Source organism: Sprattus sprattus, assembly GCF_963457725.1.
Source record: "Sprattus sprattus genome assembly, chromosome: 7".
In the NCBI taxonomy this organism is placed as follows: domain Eukaryota; kingdom Metazoa; phylum Chordata; class Actinopteri; order Clupeiformes; family Clupeidae; genus Sprattus; species Sprattus sprattus.
Window position 1 is genome coordinate 33,072,261 of NC_137926.1, and position 17,741 is coordinate 33,090,001.

A 17,741-nucleotide genomic window follows, 5' to 3' on the forward strand; every position below is an offset into this window, starting at 1 on the left:
TCTGCAGCAGGTACATAACCCCAAACATACAGCCAATGTCATTAACAACTATCTTCAGCTTAAAGAAGAACAGAAAGTCCTGCAAGTGATGGTATGACCCCCACAGAGCCCTAATCTCTACATCATCGAGTCTGTCTGGGTTTACATGAAGAGACAGAAGAATTTTAGGAAGCCTACATCCACAGAAGATCTGTGGTTAGTTCTCTAAGATGTTTGGAACAATGTACCAGCCGTGTTCCTTCAAAAACTGCGCAAGTGTATCTGGATGAATTGATGCTATTTTGAAGGCAAAGGGTGGTCACACCAAATATTTATTTAATTTAGAATTTTCTTCTGTTCCTTCACTGCATTTTGTTAATTTATGAAGAATTGATGAAAATAAACTGTTAACACTTCCATTTTTGAAAGCATTCTTAGTTTACAGCATTTTTTCACACCTGCCTAAAACTTTTGCACAGTACTGTACTTTTACAATGTAGGGAAATATTGTGCTTAATACATTTTTTAGATAGATGAGAATTAAATATGACATTCAGGTTTCCCAGCCTTAACAAGTCATAATGCCTCCCTCACCTTTTGGCACAACTTAACATAAAACACTTCTGCTCTACTGCTCCATTACTATTACTCATCATATCACTTTGAGTGTTTTAGGAGGTGTCACCCAAAGGTCACTTAACACTGTCCACACTTTTAGTGTTTTAGAAGGCGTCACCCGAAGGACACCGAATACTGTCAACACTTTTAGTGCTTTAGGAGGTGTCAGCCAAAAGACACTAAACACTTCTCAATTCATTTATTGCATTACTGTGTAATAGATATGCCATCAGGTACTGCACTAGTAAAAACAGGTTCAGTATTCTAATTAAGCATTCAGTAGGACAAGCACTAAGGCCACATTTCCTTGTCAAATAAACAGTATCCATGCCCTAATTTGTGGTAGGGTTGGTAAGGATTTTCTTGCACTCCACAGAGCAAACAAGCATGTTTTTCATAGCCATGAAACGTTGACCAATAAGACACTTGGAACAACCGGAGCATTGGAAACACTGTGGCTCTGCATGCCAGTGGCTCTCTCCATAGGATACACGCTGTGCCTCAGGTTCAATGGGAGTCTGACAAGCCACGCAGATCTGAGGACACACAGAACACACAAAATATGGTATGTTTAACATGTAGGTATAGAAACAGACATCATTCAAAAACAGTGTGTAATCTCTTTTAAACCCCTGAACTTGGGGAGTAATGACATCAGTTTGGTCTGGAATCTGGAATCCAATCTTGGCACCACACTAAAAGGCAATAATAGCATTCTCATGAACCTCCTTCTCGCTCCTATAGCAGGATCTTCGCTCCCAAATGCTCGAACGCAGTGGAAACATTGTTCCTCATCACCATATCCATTATTTCTTTAATGTCCAAGTGAAAACAGATTTTGCATTAGTATTCACCATCTTTAAAGTGACTGACCTAATTCGACAGAGGTCCAGCCAATTGGTGCTAGTAGTCTCACAATTAGTGAAATGGGGATCAGTGTGCAGTGAATGTGTTTTAAGTGATTTAATTGTAGTGTAACGACACCTGTGTCTGGAAGGTACATTCCCTGGTTAATCAGTATTCCTGGCTACCGTTATACCATGAAGACAAAAGAACACTCCAAGCAACTCAGAGAAAAGGTTATTCAGGGAAGGATACAAAAAAATATCCAAGGCACTAAACATCCCTAGATTTCTGTTAAATCCTTCATCAAGAAATAGAAGGAATATGGCACATGCGTAAATCTGCTAAGAGCAGGCCGTCCTCACAAACTGAGTGACTGTGCAAGAAGGAGACTAGTGAGAGAGGCCACCAAGACACCTATGACTACCCTGAAGGAGTTACAAACTTCAGCAACTGAGATGGGAGAGACTCAACTGTTGCCCGGGTTTTTCACCAATCAAAGCTTAATGGAAGAGAGCCACTGTTGAAGAAAACTCATATTAAATATCGACTAGAGTTCGCTAAAAGTTCGCTAAAAGGCATGTGGGAGACTCCATGGTCAAGCGGAAGAAAGTTATGTGGTCTGATGAGACCAGAGTGGAGCTTTTTGGCCATCAGACAAGATGCTATGTTTGGCGGACACCAAACACTGCACATCACCACACACACCATCCCCACTGTGAAGCATGGTGGTGCCAGCATCATGCTGTGGGGATGCCTCTCGGCAGCAGACCCTGGAAGGCTTGTAAAGATATAGGGTAAAATGAATGCAGCAAAATAAGGGGAAATCCTGGAGGACAACCTTAGTCTGCAAGAGAACTACGGCTTGGGAGAAGATTTATTTTCCAGCAAGACAATGAGATGAGTACTGTGTAGAAATCTGTTTTCACTTTGACATTAAATGGGATTTTTTTGCCAACTTATATTGACCATGATTGATTTATGAAAGCAAAAAAAGGGTAAAACATCCAAGGGGGTGAATACTTATGCAAGGCACTGTTAGTAAAGTGAAGCATAAGAACTTGAATCAGCGAAGTGTTTTTGTGCATAACACATTTTGTGCCCCTTTTTGTGAGACATGTAGACAATGCATCAAAGCAGTCTCCCTTCATGGTGAAATTAGCACCTTACTCTGTTGATGTTGACATACTGTTAAATTATTGATGTAAATAACTATCTGTAATCTGTATCCATGGACCTCTAGATATGCATGCAACCAGCTTTTTCACACAAAACAGTAAAAGCTTAAAGAAGCCAAAACTTTGTAACAGGTGCTCACCATTGCATAGTTTTTCATGTAGCAGGTCTTGCAGACAGGTTTATCCTTCTCCATCACATAGGTTTCCCCAGCCAGGACACAGTCACAGTCATAGCAACAGAAGTGCTTCAAGTGCCAGTTTTGGCTCTCAGCTTGGGTGTACTCATTACTGAAGATCAGCTGAAAAACAAATGTGTCACAGTTGAACACACTTTTTCTATAGTTTACCACTGAGACCCAAACTTAATGGGGAAAAAGTCATTCTGAACCAATTAAAATGTTATTAGGTTTCCTCCGGTAGGAACCTATTGTTATCGTAGGTATTATTATTATTCTTGTACCATGGGAGTCAATGGCAGCCCCTAGAACCATATGGTAACTTTGTGAAATTTGGCACACTCATTAAGGACAGTCCCCTCTTCATTCACACCAATTTTCATGGCTCTCATTAGACCACTCTAGCGCCACCAACAGGTCAAAGTTGGATTTTTGTAACACACGCAACTTTTGAACCGTATGACCGATTTCCAAAAATGAGGTACCATTGGATTCCCTGGATCAAGACAAATTTAACCCACCCCATGGCGTAAATTTCCGGTTATATAGATTTTCCGCTATTTCCGGTTTTATCAAAAACCTTTGAAAGCCTACTCCTCCTACAATTTTTGGCAAATCTTCTTCAAAATCACCAGAGATGATCTTCAGACCTAGCCTCACAAAAAAGAATTTTGATCCTCACAACCGTTTGTCCGGTACAGCCACTCAAATTCAGCAGAAAAGTTGCCAAACAGGAAGTGAGGTCATATCTTGGCAAATCTTTGACAAATCAACACCAAACTTGATATGGCACTGGAAGACACTACAACATGTTGCCATGTGCAAAGGCAACTTCATATCTTGAAAAATGATTGATATAAAGCAAATTGGATAGATTGTTCACGCTAAAACAATGCTTTACACATCAACAGGTCAAAAAGTGATACTCTGATTGAATCACAAGTTCATGTGAAGACACTTGAGAGTGTTTAGAACACAAATCTAAAAAAAAATTGACTGTAAGATGAAAAGTAGATTTTTGGTGAATATTTGAAATACGCATGCTTGGCTAATTGCTAGGGTGTTTCTCAAGTCTGCCTCTCTGCCCCTGCCTCTCTGGTCTTGCGCGCGCGTGTGTGCCCCAGATTCTCTCACTCTCACACACACACACACACACACACACACACACACACACACACACACACACACACACACACACACACACACACACACACACACACACACACAGGGACAGGCTCCTTTGACGCGCAAGCACACACACACACAACATTTAAGGAAATTTAGGGATGACCACACCCCTTTTCACTCTTAGCTTGAAGCCATGGCCCTTGAGGATCTTCAAAGTAATGCATTTGAAATGTAATATCCCATTGGCAAGTCTGCAGCATGGATTTTTCTATACAGTGACAAATTGTCACAAAAATACATTTTTCCCTGGTCCAAATGTCTGGAGGAGGAAACCGCCATCGCTGCTTGCAGCTATATTTATGTGTTTGTAGTAGTATTATGAGTTTGAAGTTACTATAATTTACTTTTTTATTATCATGCCGGACAGGGACGCCTGCAGAACTTTTTTTTTAGGTACGCACAGAGCCACCAACGCAGCCCCTCTGTCTGCAGTTTCCTTCTTGTAATATGCGTTTATAATATTTGATTACAGTGGCAATGCATGCGTTGTGCTGGGAACAGCGTGTGACATAACTTTTGTAAGCGTTTGTTTGTGCTTTAATCACTATTCGTTTGTTTGTGCCTTGTGCACTGTCCAGGCTCAGCGCATGATTTCAGACTCTCTCTCTTTTTCTTCTTCTCCCGTAGCAGAAGGAACGCACAGTGCGTACTGCCGTACGGCTGCAGGTGCCACTGACGCCGGACATTACATTTTTGAGCAGTGTTTTTTCTTCCTGTTTAGCTTCTTGTATTTCTTTCAAAACTTCCCCCTTCTGTCTTATCCTCAGCACATCTAGCTGAGTCATTATGGGACATCCTTCCTCCAAAAAGGGAAGCAATAGAAGGAGCTCAATGTACTGAACAATCAAGAGCCATTACTTTTGAAAATCAATTTGGGTATGTAGGAATGACATAAAATGCAGATATGTGCACAGGAATTTTGAAGGGCAGTGGCTCTGCCCTGGAAAAAAGGGGCAACACATTAATTTTTGTCACCGCCGCTGCCACGCCCCCGTCATCTGATCACAAATTTTGCCAATATCATTTTAAACTCTCACTAACCGCAGCTGCCACGCCCCCGTCACCTGATCGCAAATTTCGCCAATATAATTTTAAACTCTCACTAACCGTTGCTGCCACGCCCCTGTCCCCTGATCGCAAAGATATATATTTCCTTCGGAGGGCCAACTTTCATCATGGACTAGTCAATGTGATGTCAATGGGGTAAAACATCTGATCAAAATTATTAATTAGAGTTAACTATTGGGGTGGAAAAGGAGGGGATCAGTTGAGGTGGTGTTTGAGGGGAGTGGAGTCTGTCCTCCAACTCCATTCCCTCATCCAAGGCTGCCAAATTATCTGGCAGCTCCTCAAAAGACGAGTTGTCAGATTCAGGCTCGACATTTTAGTCAGCATCAACATAAGCATATTCAAGGTCGACGGTGAAGATGTCCCGAATTTTATTATCAGTGAGCTGACGCCTCCTTTCAAAATGTCTTGTCATGTTTATTAGTTTTGTGAGTTTACGTTTACGCTACTTGTTTTTCTGTAATAAATGAATGAATGAGATGCCGGAATCAGTGTGTCGTTATTTTTTTTCTAACTGTTGCATGTTGTGGATGCGCTGATAGTGCGCAAATATGATTTGTGAGTGACAAGTGATTGTAATATGAAAAGGTGTCTGTGCAGTTTGTGTGCATCAATGATGAGACTGTTCTTATGTGTATTATGTGTAACCTGAGGAGCGTATGCTTCTAAACTAGTCAGCTCTCGTGAAGCATTTCATGTACGGTATATTCCCGCTGCGATGCTGGTTTTCATATCGAGCTGTCGTTGCTGGCCATGATATTTGACTGAACTTTGTCATGTACAATTGGACGTGGACCACACATATCATAAGACTACATATAGTAAACAAAAAAGACGATTTTAAGAGGCATAATGGATGAAGGTAGCTAAATGTACAATGTTAGCTCACGTTAGCGAAGTTAGTAGTAACCCAAACACAGGCTAATTGTTACGCTGCTATTGGAACGCTCGTTTCGCCAGATTCTAAGTCACACCCGTGTGACAATACGCTTTTGCGGAAAGTTGGCAGCTGTCACACCGGTGTGACAATACGTTCTGAAAGGTTAATAATACCAATTGGTATTGTATTGTATATCGTTGGAAAGCCTGATTAGTCACCTTTACAACGAGGTACAACTTGTAAGGATCGTGCATTCGTGGAATGAGCAACACAGCTAACCGTGTGGGTAGCGGCCCAATTTTTTTTGCCAAAATCCTAAAAAAAGTTCGGAAACGTTTCTTCAGTCGATTCTCCCTCCCCTTTAATAATACCAATTGGTATTGTATTGTACATCGTTGGAAAGCCTGATTAGTCACCTTTACAACGAGATACAACTTGTAAGGATCGTGCATTCTTGGAATGAGCAACACAGTTAACCGTGTGGGTAGTGGCCCAAAAAATGTGCCAAAACCCCCTGCAATATTCTTCTGTTGGTATTCACTCTTGTTTTGCGTTGCTTGGTGGATTTGATGATTCTCCCACAGTATTAAGAAAAAAACACCACATATTGACCATTTTTACACTTTATTCATTTTACAGTCAGGGACCTCAGTAGCATGTGGATCGTGCATTCGTGGAATGAGCAACACAGCTAACCGTGTGGGTAGCAGTCCAAAAATGTTTGCCAAAATCCCCTGAAATATTCTTCTGTTGGAAGACGCTCGCCCCACAGAGGCAGGATCATCAGAGAGTACCTCCAGAACTTTGGAGTGGAGAGGATGGAAAGGCCTGCCGTGAGTCCAGACCTCAACCCAATTGAATACTTGTGGGATCTGCTTGGGCGTGCTGTACGTGCCAGAGTGACCAACGCAACCATGTTGGCTGCCTTGCTACAAATTCTGGTTCAGGAATGGGATGCCATCCCACAGGAGGCGCCAAGCTGTTGTGGCTGCGTTTGGATCTTCCACATGCTACTGAGGTCCCTGACAGTGTAAAATGAATAAAGTGTAAAAATGGTGTTGTTTTTTCCTTAATACTGTGGAAGAATCATCCAATCCACCAAACAACTCAAAACAAGAGTGAATACCAACAGAAGAATATTGCAGGGCATTTTGGCAAAAAAATGTGGGCCGCTACCCACACGGTTAGCTGTGTTGCTCATTCCACGAATGCACGATCCTTACAAGTTGTACTTAATTGTAAAGGTGACTAATCAGGCTTTCCAACGATATACAATACAATACCAATTGGTATTATTAAAGGGGAGGGAGAATCGACTGAAGAAATGTTTCCGAACTTTTTTTGAGGAGTTTATATGTATATATATAGCAATAGAACCTGGTATAATACTACCTTACATTAGAAATATTAAAAGAAAAAGAAGTGCGGTAATGTTGCAAGTTAAGCACTAGTCGAGGTGCCAGTTAGGACAGGAGGTGCTCTCTGAAGAGTTGGGTCTTCAAGAGCTTCTTAAGGGTAGATAGGGACGCCCCTGTTCTGGTAGTGCTAGGCAGTTCATTCCACCAACGTGGAACTACAAATGAGAATAGTCTGGACTGCCGCGCTGGCACAGACGGCAGTGCCAAACGACGCTCACTAGAAGAGCGCAGCATCCTGGGTGTAACATTTGCCCTTACAAGAGCATTTAGGTAGGATATATATACATATATATTACACAAAATAACAAATTGAGTTGGAATCATTTGCTGACAGCTTGGTCCCCCCCAGTTTAAAAATCCTATCTGCGCCCCTGCTTGCACTGTACTCCCCCTCCCCTCATTCACTTCTTTTACTTACTACCACCACTAATACTTACACCTGCACTATATATATTTCATATCTATCTACACTTCCTACCTCAATTGCTGCTAGTCCCAATTCCGTTCATATTTCATGCTTAACTCTTACTTAAGTTGAATCTAATCTAATCTAATCATCGGATTAAAGTAATTATAATAATAATAATAATAATAATAAATACAAGAATATTTGTATCATTAAGAATTCCGTTTCACATTTACAGTCATGATTCTACGAGGCATAGTGATGTCCTTATTGGCGCTGGCACAGACGGCAGTGCCAAACGACGCTCACTAGAAGAGCGCAGCATCCTGGGTGTAACATTTGCCCTTACAAAAGCATTTAGGTAGGATATATATACATATATATTACACAAAATAACAAATTGAGTTGGAATCATTTGCTGACAGCTTGGTCCCCCCCAGTTTAAAAATCCTATCTGCGCCCCCGCTTGCACTGTACTCCCCCTCCCCTCATTCACTTCTTTTACTTACTACCACCACTAATACTTACACCTGCACTATATATATTTCATATCTATCTACACTTCCTACCTCAATTGCTGCTAGTCCCAATTCCGTTCATATTTCATGCTTAACTCTTACTTAAGTTGAATCTAATCTAATCTAATCATCGGATTAAAGTAATTGAAATAATAATAATAATAAATACAAGAATATTTGTATCATTAAGAATTTCGTTTCACATTTACAGTCATGATTCTACAAGGCATAGTGATGTCCTTAAATAAATAAAAGCACTACACGAACACTGCAAATGACTAAACTCAGTCGTGTGGATATAGCCATAGTGGAATAGAATGGACACATCTACATTCTGCAGCAGTTGGTCCAACTCTACACCCATGTAGTTAGGTCTGCCTTTACTGGCTGGTGCACCACTGGTGTTCGCTTTGACATGATTTTGATAAGTCTCAAGTTGCTTTGACATGCTTTTGTTCTCAAGGTGCTTTAACATGATTATGATCTCAAATTGCTTTAAAATGATGTTGATCTCAAGTTGCTTTTGTGTTGCCAGTGTGCACAGAGCCCATGGTTGCATGCCCTTGTAAGGAGCTGGCGGGACGTTTATGTATGCATATCAGGCCTCACAGAACTACAAGAGTGTAGGCTAATAGGCTCATTTCTTGCAGTAACGTCTTTTTCAGTGTGTGGCTAACTAGCCTTTACAGTCGCAATCATTACCTTGATGGCGGCCAGCTCAGAAAGTAGAGGGATCCAAATTCATGGGAATGAGATGACGTCAGAAAATAATGCACTTCCGAGGTGTAACATATTAGTAAATCGAATTTGCATTTCTTTTTGCTACCGGAACACTGAATAATGTGTAAATATTGTTTAAATAATGCAAAAAAAATGCAACCAAAATCAGAAAAATCGTTTTCAGAAATGCTAATAAAGTACAATTCTAAAGTCTTTCAAAGTGAATTATTCTTTTTAAAAGACTATGTAATGATACATTTCTCATTCTCTACTTAATTCCTTATATAAAGTGGCTCTGACCTCGTCACAGCCTCCACAGCGGGGTTTTTCACTTTCTCCATAATGGCGCCCACAGTACAGCTTGTCTTTCTTCCAGAAGTAGATCATGTCCACCAACAGCTCACTGCAGACGCAGCACACAAAGCATGCTGGATGCCAGAGCTTATCGTAGCCGGCACGGTCGGCATAGACAGCTGGCTCCCCTTCTTTCATTTCCTGGTGGCACTGGAAGCATAACTGCAGGATGGATCGAGAAATATAAATCAAAAACAGGTAAATATTTACACCAACCAAAACTGATTATACATATCCGCTTGGAAGCACAAAATTATGCAACACTTTCAATTCTATTCTATTCATAGTGCCAATAACAATTGAAGTTGTCTCCTGAAACTGAACCCCCTAGCGAAAGCACTTATGCATGGTAGAGTTCCCTTTTAAGAGGAAGAAACATTCAGCAGAACCCAGCTCATACAGGGGGGGCCCATCTGTCTGAGGATGGAAATGTTCAAAATGTAGAATGTGCGTGCATTTGAACAAGTATGAACCAATGTATACAAAATATCAGAAGCATACTCAAATCTGTAATGAAGATGCCCACCTTTTGCTTTATTAAAACTAGGAATGAGGATGCCCACCCTTTAGCTTTAAAACATTTTCAAACCCTCTAGGAATGGGGTCATACAATTTACAAACAATGTGCAGTGGGATAGTGGCCCTCTCATCAAGAAGGATGAGTTCACACCCTGCACTCCAAAGCATAAAAGTAGATCTGGCAAGATACTAGAATCCTTCACACCAATTGACTACCCTGAACTCACTTCCCTGATCTTATATAAACCATCAACATTCTTACTAGACCCCATCCCTTCAAAACTACTCAACCACACACTACCCTTAAAATGAGACACTACCTAAAGTAATTAACAATTCACTCATTTCTGCTTATCCTGCTTTTGCTTGTAATAGTAACTTTATGAAGTCGTGTATACTCACTAAGCTGTTCTCAAAGCAGTACTTTGAATGCTGAATTTGGTATGCATCATGTATATACCTTCTTTTATGTTTCATGGAGTCATGTACGTGTCATGTACACATTCTCTCTTCTCCTTCTCTCCTCTCCTCCCTTCTGTCCCCTCCACACCACCTATATCTCTACTCGACAAGCCCCAAGCAGATAAGTCATCCGTTTGAGCTGAGATTCTGCTCATGTTTTCTTCCCGAGTGCTTGCTCAAGGGGGTTCAGTCTCTGGGCTCTATAAAGTTTCTTGACACAATTAAAATCATTGGTGCTAATATACAGTATATATATATATATATATAATTGAATTGAATTGAACTCTACAGAACTTTACAGAGTAGCTCTTTGCTTCTGGGCACTGTTAGATTTCCAGCCTGCTTGTGTGAGCAGATGCACAACCTGCAGATGCAAATTTCACTTACGTAGTCTCTGCCTGAATTTCCTTTGGCACCAGCTGATCCAGTTGTAGAGATGGTTGCTTTAGAAGCTTGTTCTGGTTCAGGCAGAGACCTGGTTACATCTTTCAAATCAGTTTCGGGACAACTTTTGCCCCCTTGGGCAATGTGTCCCTTTGCTCCTGACTGTGTAACGCCACCAACCACCTCCTCCAGCAGTTTGAGGTCTCCCACACCGAGAGCCTCATCCTTGCACTTTCGTACATATTGCTGCATGATCTTGACCTCTCCTGGGGAGAGTTCATGGCAGTGCGAGGGGTCCTGGTCATGCTCAGGAAGCTGTTTGGCCATCTGCCGCTTGCGATACTCAGCACCTTGAGTACCAGAAACTGGTCGCCTCTCAGGAGGCAACAGCTCCATGTATCTTTTTACCTGTAATGATGAAAGATTATCCATGGTTACACATTTGACAAAAATGTATTAGATAGAAGATAGAAACATAGATGAAAGTAATTGTAGATGTTCCAGTAATTGTGATCATTTATTTGGTACAACCGGAAGGCAAGGTGAGCGTTTTCAGGACTTCCCCTTTGAATTGATGGTAGTCTACAATACAATGTCTAAAATACTTTGAAGTTTTGAGAAGAATTGGTGTGAAATTCTAGCCTGGATACCAGCCCGAACTCCGCCCACAAAAAAATTTGGACGGGAAGTTCGGTCTGGCTCTTCGGCCGTTGGGGAGAGATTTTTCAAGGTAGAAAACAGTACAGCCAATCAAAGTGCCAGGGCGGGCTTTATACGATGATCGACAGATGATGAACAGTAAGGTAATCAACCACGTCACCAAAGAGCGCTCGGTTCAAATTCGTGTTCAACAAACATGGCTGCCGCTGGAGAGCTAATATGTGTAGATTCTGCCATTGAGTCGGTTTTAGAAGACCTCGACAGCCCCTTAACTTTGAAAGAGGAACAAAGAAACGCAATCAAGGCATTTGTAGATCGTAAAGATGTTTTTGCCGTCCTTCCTACTGGATCCAGTAAAAGTTTAATGTATCAGATGTCATACTACGTTGCTCTGATTAGTTCTAGGTATCCAATTGAGCGAAGAGGCATTTTCTTTCCTGGGTCGTTGAAACACGCCCCATAATCACAACTCAATGGAGCAGACTCAGACTCATATTCTGACTAGAATTATGAGTATGACATCGTCAGGCTAGTGAAATTCATACATAGTGCAACTATATTTTTCATATTTTTCATTTTTCTACCTACCTTTTTACAACAATCCTGCCAACTGTAGCCTAAGTTGAACTAATCTTGATGCAGTGTAACATGTTCTTTTCTTTAGCCGTAGCGTAATTAAGAACAAACCAAATGAGAGCTGCCTGTAAACACTGAACATGTCCCCACATTTTTTGTTCTTTTTTTAAGGGACTATTTCACTTCAAATACTTACTATTTCAGCTGATAAGAAGGTAATGTTTTGTGATGACACAAAAAGTTGGTGATGCTATCAATCATGAGCAGAGATTACTACAGCCTTAAGAGTTTCTACTCTTTGCACAGCCGAAGGCAAAACTCCAGAATGCCTTCCCATTATCCCCAGCACCCATCCTATGTTACTGGAAACACAATGCTGCAATAGCAGATAGATTTTGAACAACAATTATAACTTTAGATATACTGATAGCTTCAATCAAGTGAAGCACATTTATTTGAGGGGGCTAGATGCTACAATTAGGGGGGTTCAATTCCCACTAAATAGGCCAAGTGACACCCCTGATTATAGGGCTTGTATCCCATGAAATGACGCTAGATATCTAGATATTTGCATGAACATCTCTAATAGTGTGAACTGTATATGTGCAAATACACTCCAGGGCATAAGGCAACCTGTCAAAAATGTAATTGTACTTTCTACAATCTCTATATGGTGAAAAGTAAAGAATCAATTCAATTCAGTCTGACTCACTTTGGTCTTGAAGCAGTACTTTCTGAATGCCTCACTTTTGTTTTGAATTTAAGTTCAGGTAACAAACCCTGAGCATTTTTTCTTCACTCTGTTTTTCTTTGCATAGAAAAAAAAAGCTATTATAATCAGAAAGGGGACAAAGATCTTACCAGGTGCTGATTAGCCACTTGTGGTGCCCACTCGAAGGTGACCATTTTCCCAATGCCTTTGGCTGGTTCTGCACTTGGAATGGTGACCTTATTGCCTCTGTATGCAGGAATGCCATCAGTCTTGAGTTTGGCTATGAGCCCAGTATACTTGGTGTCCTCGAACAGTTTGCCCACCTTCTTGCTCTCAGCAGAAGCCATCTGCACATCATGGTCCTCAAGGCTGCATTTGCAATTGCGACAAATTTTCCTACAAAAAAGGTAAACTGTTATGTCTGATTCATTAAAAAGGGTTTACTCTGCATGCATCAGTGGATCATGTTATTTAATACAAAAATGACATATCAGAAGCTATAACAGGAATTTTTCACTAAAAGACAATTACATTTCAAATGGAGAAATTGTCCTGTGATCTCTTCTTCCTGGCTATAAGGGAATATATTTCCAAAGTTTAAAATATTTAAGAAGAAATTTTGAAGTTAAGCAACTTTGAAAAGAACCCTATTAAACATAAATATCAGTTAAAGGGGGACACGATGAGTCTCTACTGACTAAAAGGATAGGACTTTACCTCCAGAAGTGCAGCTCAAAGCCCTCACATTTGTCCTTGCATTTCAGACACAAGGCTCCAGCTCCAATCTCATGGCCAAGGGTCATCTGTAAAGACATCAGAGCATATTTAGCTAGGTATTACCTTTTTTCCCTATTACCATTATCCACAAGCACTTCACTGAGGTAAAAAAAAATGTCAGTGGTAATATTGGGGTTTTAACGCACATGTTGAGTTTGAGGTTTCAAACTGAAATTCAAGTACACTGAAACACATCCTCGCTTTTTGGAATTTAATTTTCAATGGGGGGGGGGGGGGGGGGGGCACAAGACTCCAACACCCACCTCCTAACACCCATGCCATAGCACATTTTCAATGTCAAAATCTCTAGTGTTTTTCTATAACAATGGGGGAAAAACCTAATATGTTAATATCTCTAGACTCTGCGGCTATCTTCAGGCACTTTAAATAGTTTGACATGCTGTGGCAGCTTTTAATCAGGGCTCCCAATGTCAAATGTATTTTTTTGTATTAAAGCTGCACCACGCAGAACAGGCAAGGTGTCTACTAGTGCCTTTTTTGATTTTTATACTCCTCATTCAAAAAACTGTTTGAAGGAGTGCAAATCAGAATTCATGTCTTATGATTCTTACACTCACAGTCCTTAATTTTCAGATATTCATAAATAAAGTTAAGTAGAAGAATCCCTGAATGTGTGTGTGTTCTAATGTGTAACTTTATGTTCTTATGATATCTTTATCACTGAGTATATCCTGTCCTTGTGTTCTTAGAGATAAGAATACAATGTTACTGGGTCAGTGTGTGTGTGTGTGTGTGTGTGTGTGTGTGTGAGAGAGAGAGAGAGAGAGTTCAGTATCACTGCTGTCATAGATGATGTTGGCATGCCCCAACCACCACAGTTTCAATAATTTATATTATTACCAAGTTTTTCTATTTCTCTGAAAAAACAAGGTGAACTGTAACAGACTTGAAGACTTTTCACTATGGAATACGACATTTCATTTCATACGAATTTAAACATGAGATTCAGTTGTCTGCTTCTTGTTTAAAACTAAATAAAAAGTCATTTTCGGTTGTTACGGTCAGTAGGCTAAGTGCAAGCACTTCATGAGCGGCAGACGTTCAAGGTAAGTGACGTGCTGTCAAAATGAAACCCCATATGAAATAAACAGCCAAGTCAAGATGGCAATAGTTTGACTACCGTCCTAACCTAATGCTTAGTTTATTTACGTTGTATTGTAACTATAAACATCTTATTTAACACGGTGCAAAAGTTTGATTTTCAAGTCAGTTTTCTATTTAGCCTTTAACTTCACATTGTAAAAAATAAAAATAAACGATTGCTTAAAAAGTCAGGCAAACCGACACCAGAAAAGTAAAAGGTCCTGGTATTAGCGAATCAAACGGATTGTTTTTCCGTTCCGGTCAGGTGACTGGTCTAAACCAATCATTACCTAGAATGACTGGCTGGACCTCAACATCTGTTTCCTCCTCCTCAATAGACATAGATAGATAACTATGGTTATGTGCCTAAACACTCCATCGGTGAACTCTCACAGCTGTTTATTTCAACATGTTGCTTTCTTTATGAGCCATTGCGATGTCTCACTGTAACTAACCAATCAGAGCAGAGCTCATCATCATTAATGAGCTCACTAAAAAGGGAAAACAGCTCGTTTCCTTCTAGGGACATATAGGGCTGTTAGTAGGCGTGTAAAACCGCATCTGGACATTTTTCGCCTTGACCAAATTCAAATACATTCTATATAGCCTAGAGGACAATTTTAAATACGTAACAACTATATTAGCAAATCAAATACTAGTATATTTTCATGGCATCTTATCAAATGGGGTCCTCTCAGCAGTTCTTTAACTACGCCCATCGCTGGTGTTAATGTGTTGATTTTACAAAACCCCATTCATTCTCTCATGTTTTTTTTAACACTCAACACATTTAGCCTAGGTGGACATTCCAGTATTTTCTAGGAGTAGGATTGTAGCATAATGCTTGACACCTGAATCTGTCTATGTTCCCCCAAAATTCACCAGAAGTCACCATACAAGGGCTTATTTTTGAAAAATGTCTACTCCTCCAGCGTTCACAATTTCAACCACCAACCGCTAGAGCTGTCTTATGCTCGCTTAGTGGCTATACTGGGTCCCATCTACTTGAACTCATACAGTCTTTTTCCTACAGATTTTTTACATTTGTGGTTCATCGATGGTAGTAAAAGCTAAAGTAACGGCTTCCCTCTCTACTTTTAATAAACTCTTGATGACTCAACTCATCTGGGATCACCTTCCTAACACCTCACTCTACCTCCTTCGACTACTACTGTGCACCTCTAACTTGTCCTGAACCTTGATTTTTCCTCTCAATTGAAAATCCCTTTGGATAAAAGCGTCTGCCAATGTAAATGTGAAGACATAGGCAGACTCGATCTTACCCACCACGGGAGATTTGCTTGTCAGATGTCACATTTTTTAAGTTCACCAAAGGTTTTCGAGCCAGTCAAATAGCAACGCTATAGGCTATGTAAAGGATATATTATTTAAGTTAACCTTTGCAGATCTTGCCTGAAATGTTAAATAAGAGTAAGCTAACGTTATAGGGTCACTAAATGCAACGTTACCTTTTTCATTTCCTTTTGTATTTCCATCTTCCCGACCACAGTCTTGTTCGCTCTGCAATATGCTTTAAAATCTCCAACAAATGGCTAATGAAAAAAAAAACATCAAACAAAAGTAATATCTTGGCTATACCGTGACCACGAACGACTCCATTGTGTTCACTTCCGCTAGTAAGAAGTGGGTGTGTCTCGTAACTGCACTCCACAAACAATTCTTCCGCTGTAAATGAGTAGCCAAAAGTGCGCAATTGTAGGCATTTGGTGAGCATACTTGTATTATATATGAAAAACAATACAACACAATCACAACAAATTGCTATGGCTGGTCAGACAGTGAGAAGTTCGTCAGATGAAGAACTTACACCTATGCTGAACCCAGAACTGGTTGAAGATCTTTGCCTTTCCCCATATGGAGGAGTTTTCCAAATTCTAAGAATTCTAAGAAAGAATAAGAAAATCAATCCTGAACGTTTTAACACAAGAAACAAGTAACTGATTAATCATATTCATGACTAAAACATATACAACACACAAATGGATATTTTAAATAATATCTCATCTGTAGCCCAGCCTCATTTTTTCCTGTGTATTCAGTTCCCCATTTTCAGTAATTGCATTACTTCCCACAGTAGGAACCCAAAATGCATAAGTCAGTGCACGTTTCACTTCATTTCATTTTTTCAATACTTGTCATGTCCACCTTTATTTTTGATGACAGACTCAACCCGGCCTTGGCATGGACGATACCAGTGTTTCTTCAAATTTTCTGGAGAGATGTTCTTGCATTGTTAAGTTAAATATTATGTTCCCTTCACGCTCCTGTGTCATTATGCCTACAAATTTTATATTAGCAAGGAAGGAGGAGCTAGCCGGTAGCGTTTGATGGGCTTCATTGATTTCAACAAAAAAGACCATTAGTTTGTGGAATCTAAGTGAGAAAAACACCATGTTCTTTTACAGCCTCAAAATCACATAGCCTACCCTGATTAACAATAGAACAGTTTAAAAGGATCAAACAACTCTTACAGTACAAATGGCGTTGTTTTAAACAACAGAAGAAGCACTACAGGGAATTCCTTGTAAAACGCTCCTTGCAAACATTGTCCAGAACCCACAGTGATATTGTCCAGAACCCACGGTGATATTGTTCAAAACTCACAGTAATATTGTCCAGAACCCACGGTGATATTGTTCAAAACTCACAGTAATATTGTCCAGAACCCATGGTGATATTGTCCAGAACCCACTGTGATACTGTCCAGAACCCACTGTGATATTGTCCAGAACCCACGGTGATATTGTCCAGAACCCACAGTGACATTGTCTAGAACCCACAGTGACATTGTCTAGAACCCACAGTGATATTGCCATCTTCCTACATTATCCAGAACCTACGGTGACATTGTCTAGAACCCACGGTGATATGGTCTATAACCCACAGTGATATTGCCATCTTCCTACATTATCCAGAACCTACGGTGACATTGTCTAGAACCCACGGTGATATTGCCATCTTCCTACATTATCCAGAACCTACGGTGACATTGTCTAGAACCCAGGTGATATGGTCTAGAACCCACAGTGATATGGTCTAGAACCCACAGTGATATTGCCATCTTCCTACATTATCCAGAACCCACAGTGATTTTGGTTCTTACTTAATTGTAATCTCATCTGACACATTTGGTTTAAAAGGCTTGTTCCAGAATGATATAGGTTGGCTTTGGCAGTCGTT

General features: G+C 40.3%; 1 protein-coding gene across 1 annotated transcript; it reads right to left on the reverse strand.

Moving 5' to 3' along the window:
• Positions 1-929: 929 nt before the first annotated feature.
• On the reverse strand, positions 930-16,076 carry tes (testis derived transcript (3 LIM domains); the record flags this gene model as incomplete). Its single annotated transcript, XM_080841904.1, has 7 exons — positions 16,010-16,076; positions 13,377-13,462; positions 12,809-13,055; positions 10,715-11,119; positions 9,293-9,508; positions 2,759-2,917; positions 930-1,133 (listed from the first exon to the last, which is right to left on the reverse strand). The coding sequence occupies exons 1-7, from the start codon at positions 16,034-16,036 to the stop codon at positions 930-932; spliced, it is 1,344 nt and encodes a 447-aa protein (XP_080698030.1). The 5' UTR covers positions 16,037-16,076.
• Positions 16,077-17,741: the final 1,665 nt, after the last annotated feature.